Genomic DNA, 12,599 nt, shown 5'->3' on the forward strand with positions numbered 1-12,599 from the left:
GGTGATCGGGAAAGCTTAGTAGCGTCCATCTTCTCTCCGACGAAATGACAAAGCCTCCCAAGACAAGAAGATGAACTTAACGTAGTTTTGATACGCAAGTTGCTATTATTTTTGGTTTGTGTGTTCGTTGTTGATGCTCGTAACCAAAGGAACAGACTGAGCATTGAAGTAGTTTCAGAAACCTAAGTTTTGACTGATAAAAGTCCTCTTGAGTTCTACCTTCGTGGGCGGTGCTCTGGGGCACCGAGGTGCGGCTTATCTTGGAATATTTCCTATCAGGAAATTGTGATATAAGGTACGTGGTTAGCTGTCTAATAAATCTATGTGTACGTATCGGTTCCCGTATTTCAAAATTATGAGAGGAGCCGAAACTTAAAATATTAGTTCTCGTTGGCTTGCCTTTGATTCTGTGATAGATTTGCCGTCCTAGCGTGGTGGTGTTTTTTTCTCTTTTGAAATATGTTTGTATTACTCCCATTTATTTTTTAAATAGTACGAGAACCTTGCACCTTTTTTCGTCAAATGCTTTCGTTTTTTGTGGGAATTACTGAGCGCACGAACCGGTCCATGTTTCTAGATAGATTTTATTGATCCATGTTCTTAGGAACCTGGGTTTTTTGGCGTCCTCGTGAAATTCCGCAGATGCCGGTAGCCATATTGTGTAATCGGTTCTTGTTAGCGTCACCCCTGTTGTAAATTCGGTTTTATTGTCACTTTTCATAGTTGCCATGTGTTATTTTATTCCATTTTGTGGAAGAAAATATGCTTGTTGAGTGATGTGATCTTATTTTAGATCTGAGTAAATACCTTGCAATACTCCTCTCTTTGTTTATGCTGTGCAGTCCCATTGTTGAGGAAGGCAGAAGTTTTTAATGTTACACTTCATTTCAAACTAATTTAAACAACATCTTTGGTTGAAGTAGTAATTCTGTTTGTTTGGGAAATTATAATCTCATTTTATTTTATTTTTCAGATAGGGAAAATGACGGCAATAGATGCTGAACAGTTTTCACTTAGGTGGAATAATTTCCACAATAACCTGACAGCAGGCTTTCACGATTTACTTCTGGGAGAAGATTTAGTTGATGTAACTATAGCAGCTGAAGGCAAATTTGTACAGGCACACAAAATGGTATTATCTGTGTGTAGCCCATATTTTAAAGATTTATTTAAGGTAAGTTTTTTTTTATACTTTTCCTACCCTTTTAAGTTTTCTTTCAAAAAAGATATACATTATAATTGTTTTGTTTTTTAGGTCAATCCATGTAAGCACCCAATTGTGATATTGAAAGACACGGGTTATAAGGAGTTAGAAGCCCTACTTCAATTTATGTATAGAGGAGAAGTAAATGTAAGGCAAGAAGAATTAGCTATGTTTCTTAAGACTGCTGAAATGTTACAAATCAAAGGTCTAACTGGTAGTGATTCTAAAAAGGTAATACAAGTTCCGTATGAGATATATTGTAGTATGTAACTGTATTGTGATCACTCACTTTTGCAATTTTAATTTACAGGAATCAGCTGAACCAACATCTAATAAGACTTCATCAAATTCAGCTCCTTCAAGAACACACTCATTACCTCAAGATACATCAACACATCCGCCTCCAAAACGCAAGAGATCAGAAGCTCCTCCGCTCCCATCCACCTCAGCACCAACTACACCCTCCCAAGTTGTTGATGTAACTCCGCAAACTCCCCCTGAAGGCCCTAGTAATGACCAGGCACTCCAAGATGGAAATGACTTTATGAATATGATGAACCCCAAAATGGAACCTCAAGAATATGATGAATCGGAAGATGGACTGGACATGATGGCTGATGACTCAGTTGGTCACGATCCTTTGGTTCAACAACTATTAGGTGGTGACCCTAAGGGTATGGCAGGTAATGTGAACCACCAACTGCATTTGAAATTTCTCATTTCTATGCATGTATAACAATACATCTCTACTTGCTTTTAGGTCTTGGAAACTTCGTAGGATTACCTGGAATGAAAGATGGCAACGTTGGACAAGATGGAGGCCAAGGTAAGCTAAACTCCCTTTATTTATATATATAAAAAAAAAACTTCCTGCAGGTCAGTGTTCACACAGTAGTTACTGTTAATATTGTGATCAGTTCCTTTCTTACAACTAAGAAATCAGTACTTAATTCAAACAACTTGTTTTTTTTTTTTTTTTTATTTATGCTGTTGTGTGAACACTGACAACTTACCATGAAGTCAAGGCAGTGATATCTCATTCAATATCATCTTAAGAGGAACCTTTCTTTTTCATATCTTTATTGAAAATGCCATGACTTAGGTCAGTTGTAGTTTTTTGAATTAAATTTAATAAACGGTCATTTAGAACTTCCTTACTTTTATGTTTCAATTTTTGAGGGCCTTGAGGTTTTTTACAATCCTCAGTAATTTTGCTTGCATAGAAGTGAGGAAGCTATAGAAATTAGAAGCAGACAGTGGTAATCTGGCAAATTTGCTATCTTCATAACTTCTAATTTTTATTATCTAATAAAATCTGTACTCGCATGTGGTCAAAACAAATTGTAGGGTTCCCATTGCACAAATAAGGGCTGCATAATGATAGCAGGAGGATGGTTCTGTCTCTGTTGTTTTAACTTGTCACCCTAATGAGGGTTGTAGAGTCCATCTTCCTGCTGTCGTATGTTACCTGTATATGTTGCTCAAGCAAGCTGGTTGATGGTTCATTCCCCATTACTAAGTTTGACTGTCGGTCTGTTTTTTTTTCCCCTCGCATAAGTACATTGGTACAACCCTTGTTATTGAGTGAGCGGAGGGTTGGTGGTGTCTTTGTTATATGTGCCTACCCCGGCCTGTTGCACTAAATCACCCTGACTGTAGAGATGCTCATGACATTCACTTTCTTTCCTTACTGCTAACCGATTGGGCAGTAGAGAAAGACTACATTTTTGTGGAATCATACATAACACATGGACTGGTGGAAGTTTGGAGGTACTGGTTAGACTTTACCATGGGACTCAATTGAAATGACAACACTATATTAATCAGTTGTGACAAGCCTCTAGCTGACATCTTACAATGATTATGGTGCTACTTAAATTAATATTCGATCTACATGTTTATATCTTATTTCCAATCCCTTAATTAGGCATTTTTACTTTGGGTAGTACTTGCCCTTAGACATATACTTTGTCTATTGTAAGGTACAAGGCCTGTCCATTGTTATCATTTAAGCTTCAGAACTGAAGCATTATTGTTAAACTCTTTCTGAAATAGTCTGTCCAATACTATTATTACCACATTATGTCAGTCTTTTTGTGTGTGTGTAACTAAGTACTGTAGGAAGCTATTTGGTGTTATAGGTGTATTAAGATAGTTTCAATTTCTATCAAACTTGTTGTTTGCCCAAACAATATGTTTTAGTGATTGAAGGTAATCTCTTGTAAGCAGCTCAAAATTAAGGGCCATTTTCATGACTTTGCATGGAAGGCAGAGATATTTTAGGTTTGTTTCTGATGAATTTCCATTACCATGGCATTTGTTTTGACCACATTCGTGTATAATAGTTTGTTTTGTGCTATAGTAAAAAATCTAAGTACTTGCTGGTCCAAATTAATTGCTCCCTCTGTTTGTCTCATATTTGTTTCGAAACAAATGGTATGGTTAGGGATGGAAAATTGAAGCCGTTAATATCCCTGAACTCCATGCATTGCCAGTTTATGGAGCTGTCTGGCCCTTGGTTGCTGCATGATTGTTAGTCATCCGCAAACTGCGGTGAGGTGTAGGGGGCTGTCTACAGTGCATGTTTGGACACACTATTACTTCTGTTATGACTCCTGAGCTACTGTGCCGTACTGTGTTGAGGCACTTTCTTGTACTGAACAAGAAGAAGATTGCATTTGCGCATACTGCAAAGGATTACAGCGATTATTACTCCATGTTTATGGTAAGTGTCGCCCCTCATTTCTATAGAGTTATAAGCAATGTTTTCATCATAGCAAGACTGCTAGGCGCATGAGGAATGGTTTAAGACATGAGTTTTGGCTCATAGGCATATTGAGATATCTATTTTTACAATATCAAATTGGGACTTCAGACACTTTTAGTTACATCATTTTTTATACACTTTGTACACATGGTTGCTGTGATGTGACTTAACTGTATTCTGTTAAGTTCAAAAAAAGTATGTCAAAATTATAACTCACAATTCAGTAGCCTCAGTAAATCACACTGTCATTCTCATACCCTAATTTGCTGTCTGCGAGGTGGTGTTTCCATGTTTTGTCATTCTGTAACATAACTTTACTTGGTTTCTTGACACTGTTAAGCTATATGTTCCTGTATATAAAAAGTAGTTACTTGTCAAATTTTAATTGTTATTGTGGAGAGGGATTGCTGTATTTATTTTATTTCCTATTCTGTTATCTCCAGAATTAGTTTTAAAGGAAATGAATGTTAAACTGAAATTTGTATGAACACCATCCTTGATTATGACTTACTTGTGTAACATAATTGTTTGGTTGGTTGTTTGCAGTAAACAATGGTCAGTGTAGTGAGTCAGGATATATTGGGCAGAACAATTCTGGTCCTCCTGTAGCGCCTGCTGAGTTTGAAGATGTAAGCCCTAAGAGAGAAGGTATGCTCTTAATACTGTACTTTCTCCCTAATTTGTTAATACTCATGAGAGTTTTAAAGAAAATTACTTCAACATTTGTCAGTGCTTTTTGCATACCTTAAATTATTTTGTTGGAGAGCTCCCTTTTCACACCTCTGCTGCCCAAATTCTTTTTTTTTTTTTTAATTATGAAGGTGAAAAATTTTGGCACTTGCACTGTGTGCTGCTTTGACATTTCATTTGATTCCTTATTTTTGTCTCATTAGTTTCCTATTGGGTTCATTCTTGTGGGAGAAGCACTCGTCTTCTTCATGAAGGCTACATCTACAAAAGGACCAACAAAACCAAGAAAGGCGCAACATATTGGAAGTGCATTGATCAGGATCAGAATTGTCTAGCTCGCTGTGTCACTGATGAGAAGAAAAACCTGATGCTCCTTGGACAGCCCCATAATCACTGCTTAAAAGATGTTTAAAGTGGAGGAGGGTGAAAATGAAAAATTCTTGCAACTTAAATTTTATTTTTTTAACTTTTTGGACTTTTATTTAAAATGTTTGATTAGTGCTCGTAACTTCTGAGAAAAATTGGGGTTATCATATGCAAAGCACCACCACCATGGAATGATTAGATGAACCTTAAAGATAACGTTAACACAAATTTCATTTTCATTTTCAGGTAGGGTGGGTCGTTACAAAACAAAGTTACCATATAACGGCTATATGTATTATGTCAACAGCCGTAATCGTATTGGTGACAGAATTTATTGGACTTGTTCCGAGTTAAATCGTCAGAATTGCAAGGCACGTTGCATTACTTATGGCGAAACTATAAGACCTTCTGCAACTCCTCACACACATCCTCCTATATTTGATGTTGGTCCATCTGAATCTGTGTATCCAGTTTAAGATGATGCAATGAGTGTATTAGTGCTGTCCAAGGTGCAATCATGAAAGAGTTTAGCTTAGTTGTAATCATTTGAATTTATGGTTAAGATTATATTTATATATTATTTATATTGTATACCATATCATGTGTAGTTTAAGTATTACAGGCAAGAAATTTTTGAAAACCGTTGCTTGCTTTTGCCTACTATTCTAGGTTACTTTGAAAACTACATACTTCTCTTTATGACATATTTTAAGCCATCAAATTTTATTTATGTAGAAAGTAAGGCTCTCGTAAGTTCTAAGGGAGACCTGATCAGACAAGTACACTAAACTCAGGTGCTCAAGTCGGGGTAGGGCAGTCTATTACTCCCCCTCAGTTTAGACTGGCCAGAAGAATGCTTGCCGTGTTTGTAAGACACGATGACTGAAAGGACAGTTGATGTGGGCCATCCACTTGAACTAACCGCTCTGAATAACAAGAAGTTGTTGACGAAAGGGATTGAAAGCCCGAATGGGGGAGGAACGACCTGCCAGCTGCTAAGGTGTTGTGTGCGGCCCTGCCGTGGCCGCGCTGCCCGTAGGTTACACGTTCGTGGCGAGCAGAAAGGGCAAGCGGCAGCTGTACGTGGAGGGCTACCTGTTCGGCTGCAAGGAGCAGCGCGGCGAGCGCACCTACTGGACATGCACGGAGTACTACAAGTCCGGCTGCCCTGGCCGCTGCGTCACGTTCCGCGGCGCGCTGAAGGTGACGGGTGGCCAGCACAACCACCCCGCCCCCGCTCACGGCTGGCCGCAGGACGCCGCGCTCACCGCCGCTGCCTTCGCGGACATGGCCACCCCGATGGAAGCGGCTGCCAGCCTGCAGTAGAGTCGTAATGCCTGCTTCTGTGTGTAGGTGGTGACCCAGGTGGGGACCCAGGGGGGTACCCTCACCCTCACTCCCCGGCCTCACGGTTCATCCGCAGCCGCAAGGGCGGCAAGATGCTGGTGCACGACGGCTTCCTGTTCTTTCGGGAATGCCGCACCGGGAACGCGGGCGACAGGAAGCACACCTGGAGGTGTCACGAGTACCACAAGATGCGCTGCAAGGGCCGCTGCATGACGGTCGACGACGTGGTCGTCAAGATCAGTGGCGAGCACAACCACGCGCCTGACCTGGGCGAGATCGCGCGCAGGGAGGAGGAGGAGAGGCTGGCCGTGTGGCCGTAGCCAGTGTGTCCAAACAGTGCACTGTAGATGGCCCGCCCCGCCCCGCCCCTCGAGGAGCTGAGCTGAGTCCTTTCCCCTTCCGTTCTGTCCCGTAGGTGAGGCGGAGGCGCGCTTTCTGCGCACCAACAAGGGCGGCGTGCAGCTGGTTCACGCCAATTACATTTACAACCAGGAGAATCGCAGCGGCACCAAGATCTCGTGGAAGTGTATGGAGTACTTCAGGCTGCGCTGCCGCGGCCGCTGCCAGACGGTCGACTTCAAAGTGACGAAAGTGACGGACATGCACTGCCACCCCCCTGTGCCCGAGATAATTAAGAAGAAAATGGCCGAGCGCCAAAATCAGCAGCTGACTGACACTTAGTAATACCATCCACCAGCGCGCTTTAGGGCAAGGGCATGCGAGAGAGGCTGTGTGTAGTTGACCCCCGTGTGTTTTGTAGGCAATGTCCCGACGCAGATGGAGTACCTGCGCAGCACCAAAGGCGGCGTCCAGCTGGTGCTCAACGAGTTCATGTACTATAAGGGCGAGGCCAAGGGCTCAAAGGTGTCCTGGCGGTGCATAGACTACCAGAGGTCCAAGTGTAGAGCCCTGTGCCATACTGTAGATGGCCACGTGACCCGCACCTCCGGCACGCACGAGCACCCCCCTCACACGGACACGATCCGCAAGCGACGCCAGCGCCAGGAAGCCATGAGTGTCATGGACTGGGCCGTGCCGCCGCTCATGCAGCAACCACAGCCGCAGCAGGACTACAAGCAGCAGCAGCAGCCGCAGCAGCAGTCGCTGCCGCTGCAGCAGTTGCAGCAGCAGCTGCAGGGACACGTGTGGCACGTATAGACCTAATGGGTGTGCCTCTGTGTTATTGTAGGTGCAGGGATGATAGCTGAGCCCGTTCCGCGCGAGGAAGGGTACTTCCGTACGAGGAAAGGAGGTTTCCAACTCTATTACGCCGGTTACGTTTACACTCGGGAGGACCGCTACTATTCGAAGATAATTTGGAGGTGTTCGGAATATAGGCGCACCAAGTGCAAGGGCCGCTGTCAAACGCTGAATTTCCAGGTGGTGAAGGTATCAGGCGAGCACAACCATTGTTCCAGTAATGCTCCAGTGGATGCAGAGTGGTGCGAGCCGGTTGATAATCATCCAGATAAATTAGAAAGGAGATAATTTATTACTGTTAGATGAGGATTCAAATCGAATGCATAAGGGAAAGGTTGTTTAGTCTAGTCGTCATCCTCGTGTTCATTCCAGATTTAGTTCTAGGCCAATTTCCAGTATTTTATTATTTTGTTAGTTCTGTTTATCCCTTTCAATATCTTAATTTGTTAACAGACATGAAGTTCATTCTTTGTGCCGCTTGTTCTTCCTTAATTTATTTGAATCACATATAGATGCAAGGCTGGATGGAGCAAATATCTAATTATGTGTTATGTCTTAAAACTTAGCAGAATTTTGGTTCGTAATCCTGTATTTTTTGCTAGTTTTCAATTTAATCTTAAAAGATTGGCAGTCACTAGCTGAACTATTCTCTCGTGGTGAGAAATTTATTGTTTGTATTCTAGAGACCTGTGATTTTTACTGTTTGACTATCCATTTAAGTTATTGTGCAGGATGTGCTGATGCTTTTGTTGATTTATAGTTCCAGTATTACCTGAATTGTTACAATTCTGATCTTTCAGAAGGGATGAAATCCTCCTACTTAAAACTTAAAGCTCTCCTAAAATTCTTCGTTTATTTTCTGTTAGGTATTTGAAATTTATGGCAGTACATCTCAAAAGTATTGCAAGTTGTTTTTTCCACATATTGTAATTGTACAATAGTGCATTGATTTCCACTAGAGTATTAGCTTGTTTACTTTTGTGATTCTTCACAGTATTTTTCATTGTGCACATGATCATAATTTTCTGGTTGCATCATTATTGTGGGCTCAGCACACTTGTTTAGTTTAATGGGATTAATGTAAATTTTGTGCGTGCACTAACTTGTTTCATCTGTGTAAATAATTAGTTTATGTATCATGTGATTTGTTATCTATATGTACATATATGAAAAATTGAATTTTGTTTGTTATGAACGAGAACTTTGTACAGTTTAGTTTTCTACTCTATTGAAATATTTTTGTTTTGCCATAAGGTAGGATTCAGAATGTGCTAACTATCAGTGCAGTATACCAAAGAAATCTTGTTTGCAATTTCAATGTTGTGTTGATTGTGTTGGGCCGTGGCAAAGCACTGACTGAAATGTTGGTTGAATTTAGATGCCAACAAAAATTATGTAATTGTTATTATCATAATTTTGTACATATTATTTCAATTTTTCTTCTATCAAAAAATTGTGCCTCAGTACAAATTCATCATACACAACTTGTTTTGCGCCTGAAATCATTGTGTTTATTTTTTACCATTGAAATAAACAAAAATCTTAAATTATATCCTATTTTTGATTAAAATTGTAATGCATTCTTGAAAATATTCTGATACTAGATTGTAGTTGGCACTCGCAACAGGAAGGTTCAAGGCTACATTTTCTTTTACAAAAGGCACCACACCAAGCTCCCTTTTGATGTAGACATACAGTGAGGGGGTGACATACAGTGAGGGTCTGTGGGGGAGGGTTTTACCCTTGGTGAGTCAGGACTGGTCAGGAGGTCAGAACGCTGATGGCCCTGGTGGCATGTTGTGGTCGTTGCAGAGAGTTGGAAGGTGGTCGTCAACTGTAACCTGTGCGGCAAGGTGCTGAAGAGGGGCAGCCTGCGCAAGCACATGGTGGACCGGCACTCGGACAACGTTCAGGCCTCCACCTGCCAGTACTGCAACAAGCACTTCCGCACGGCCAACTCGCTCTCGAACCACTTGTCGCTGTACCACCGCGAGCTCACGCAGGCTGCCAAGAGACAGCGGCAGCCGGGTCCCGGCCCGGGCGCGTTGGGCCAAACGGGGGTGGCTCTGGGGAGCGGCAGGGCCGCGCTGGTGACGAGCCCGGGGGTGGCGCTGGCGGCTGGGGGTTGCGGCCCCATGGGGCCCGCGGCTGTTCCGGTCATCACGCACATGCAGCCGCCCCAGTACCTGCCCATGGCGCCTCTCGAGGTGAACAATCCCTTGACGCCGTGCGGCCCCCCGACGCCCTCGCCAGCCCCATCCCCCGCGCCCAGTGATGTGCTGCCGACCTCCACACAGAGCTGGAGCAACTGCTCATATTGATGGACTGGCGATGGGCGCACCACCTGCCGGGAATTAAGATTGTTCTAGTATAATTTGGGAACATTTTTTTTTTTTTTTTACCAAAGATTGTGCTATTTGCATTTAATTAAAAGTCTGAATGTTATAGTTTTAACTGATAGTGTTATAATTTAGACAGTAAAATGTACCTGTTCTGACTTGACAATTGTTTACAAACCACGACACTCACCACACGTATGCACACTTCCACACCAGAAGTTTAACTGGTAAGTAGTCAGTTAACTTAGGTAAATGTGTGGTGTCATTACACAATGGTATCTCAATGTGCTAGCAACAGAAGGGGTTTGTCTCATCCGCTCACTCAATTACAATTTTTTCCTTAATCATGCTTTGAAAGATCAGCTTGCTTATTAGAATCATGTCCTCATGCGCATAGCATAGTCTATATCCCCTCTCTTAAAGTAATCTTTTCAATTGTCAACAGTCACCAAGATATGCTAATTGTTTCAGGACCAGCATACCTTATGGCAACTCGCTACATCACCTGCCACATCTGCGGAAAGACCATGCGGAAAGCAAGTTTGCGGCGCCATATGGAGGATCGCCACATGCCCAATCATCGCTCTAATTGTCCTCACTGCCCCAAGACATTCCGAACATCAAACTCCTTGCAGAATCACCTCTCTCTCTACCACAGGAACTTCCGCAGGAAGCGTATGGGTATGATGAGAGGCCACCCAATGGATCCAATGGATGAGCACCAGCAAATGAACCAGCTCAGTCAACAAATCAACCAGCATTTAAGTCAGCAAATTAATCAACAACTTAATCAACATTTGAACCAACAGCTTGGGCAGTATGATCAATTAGATCAACATCAGCAGGAACAACTACGGATTGAACTTGAAATGCGGCGGAAGCAGGATGGTAGGCTTGATGCCAATAACAAACAAGATAGGGGGCTTGATCTTGACATTCAGCAAATAAGTCAACATTTAAATCAGCAACTTGGGCAGTATGACCAATTAGATCATATTCAGAGAGAGCAACTTCGTATTGAGCTTGAAATGCGTCGTAAGCAGGATGCTAGAGCTGATTCTAGCCGTTCTGAGCATGAAAGGAGTATGGAACATGATATTCAGGATGATCAACATATTCATCAGCAGCAGTCGCATCCTCTTCCTCCTGTGTCAGCCTCCCTGCCGACCATGTAATTTGATAACTGGTTATGGTTGCACTGCTGATGCTCACCGCCTCCGTCCCTTCCTAAGACATTAGTCTTATGCTCATTATTTTTAAAATTAGGTCTTGTTATTTTGCTCTTAGTGTTGTGCATTTATTAATTGATAGAGTAGAATATAGAATTAGTCAGATTTGTAACAGTGAACAGTAGGCATTCTTCTTTTTTGTTAAAATGAGAGGAAGAAACATGGTGCTTCAGATATGGTCTCTCTCACATAAATGTGATTATCTTACAAAATTTCTATCTGTAACTGTCATCACTTAACTTTTTCTTTGCCTTTTCCTGTTGAAATTGCTTTACTGTGGTGGCTGTGCTGCTCTATACCTGGTATATGTATACTAACTAGTAGTAAAATTTTTAATGTTCAATATGATATTGTTGTATGAGAATTAAGATGAGTTTTGAAGCCATTATATTTTTACCAGGTTTTTAATGAAGTCTTTGGCATTCAATAGTTTTTTAAGATTTATAATGTATACGCTTACCTGAACTTTTGCTGGTATTTTTCACTTAACAATAGGTTACCTTTAGTTAATTAGTGAGCAACCTCTATATGATTTCTTGTTTTCCAACATTCGTTGAAGAATGTTTCTCTAATCTGCAAAAGAACATGATTCATTTCTTTTTGCTATTCCTGTTGTCATTGTGAATCAATTTATCTAGTTTATTTTATTGAAGATAAGGTTACAGTTTGGAGACTTAAACGAAATGTGTTACTTGATGTTAGTGATTCTAATCCACAATGGCATTCCTTTTTTATTTGTTTTGTACTTTTTATCTCTTAAAATTATTTGTAATCTTCTGTCTCAAAACATACGGGTTCATGTTTTTTTACAAGGTTTATCTGCTGCATATAGGCTCAATCTGTCTCCTTTTCCCTTTGGGGCTGAATCGAAATAGTACCAAATGCTTGCAGTATATTTAGTATCGGTCACATCAGGATTTAAACACACCTAGCTTATTGCTTTGCTTTTAAGAAAACTTATGTTTTTTGTTGTGTGTTACCAGAACAATTTGGATTTTTTGAGTTTTAGTTTACTACCCCAAAATCTGTTATTTTTCCAACACACCCTTATTAATTTGTGAAAATTGCCTTTCATTGTAGAAAAGGGCTATACTGGCTTCCAGTGTTCTTTTTTGTTTTTGTTTTATCATGTCAAACTTTCAAATAATTAGGTTCTCGGTGCAAGTTACTAGTGAGATAGGCTAACTATACTTTGACTGATGTTTGGACTTTTGTTATTGGTTTAATGTATGGATGCTTTTATTTATTTGATTGATAGCTTTATCTTTTCTCAATGATACTTTCTTGAACTTGAAACATTCCTTAGAAACTTTTTCATTTGCATCTACATTATCATTTGCGTTTCTAAGGCCATGACTTGTGATCATTCCAGTCAGCTACTGTCACTATCAGTATTGTTTTTTGGAAGGCTTTCTGTAATGAGAGGTGTGCCATGTTTATTTACAATATTCAATATT

General features: G+C 41.1%; 1 protein-coding gene across 24 annotated transcripts in view; it reads left to right on the forward strand.

The window, feature by feature from the left end:
- Positions 1 to 12,599, forward strand: part of LOC113210446 (broad-complex core protein) — a 37,822-nt gene continuing 25,223 nt past the window's right edge. For 4 of the 24 annotated variants that reach the window (XR_008011571.1, XM_052271098.1, XM_052271104.1 and 1 more), the window contains exons 1-4: positions 3 to 295; positions 974 to 1,174; positions 1,256 to 1,435; positions 1,515 to 1,887. Coding sequence is in view for 22 of the 24 variants with exons in the window: in XM_052271098.1 (XP_052127058.1) it covers positions 983 to 1,174; positions 1,256 to 1,435; positions 1,515 to 1,887 (745 nt within the window). In the remaining 2 variants the exon portion in view is untranslated. The other 20 variants (XR_003303634.2, XM_026428449.2, XM_026428451.2 and 17 more) reach the window with 15 other exon arrangements.

This window comes from Frankliniella occidentalis, unplaced genomic scaffold (genome assembly GCF_000697945.3).
Source record: "Frankliniella occidentalis isolate FOCC.00 unplaced genomic scaffold, Focc_3.1 Scaffold149, whole genome shotgun sequence".
Taxonomy (NCBI): Eukaryota; Metazoa; Arthropoda; class Insecta; order Thysanoptera; family Thripidae; genus Frankliniella; species Frankliniella occidentalis.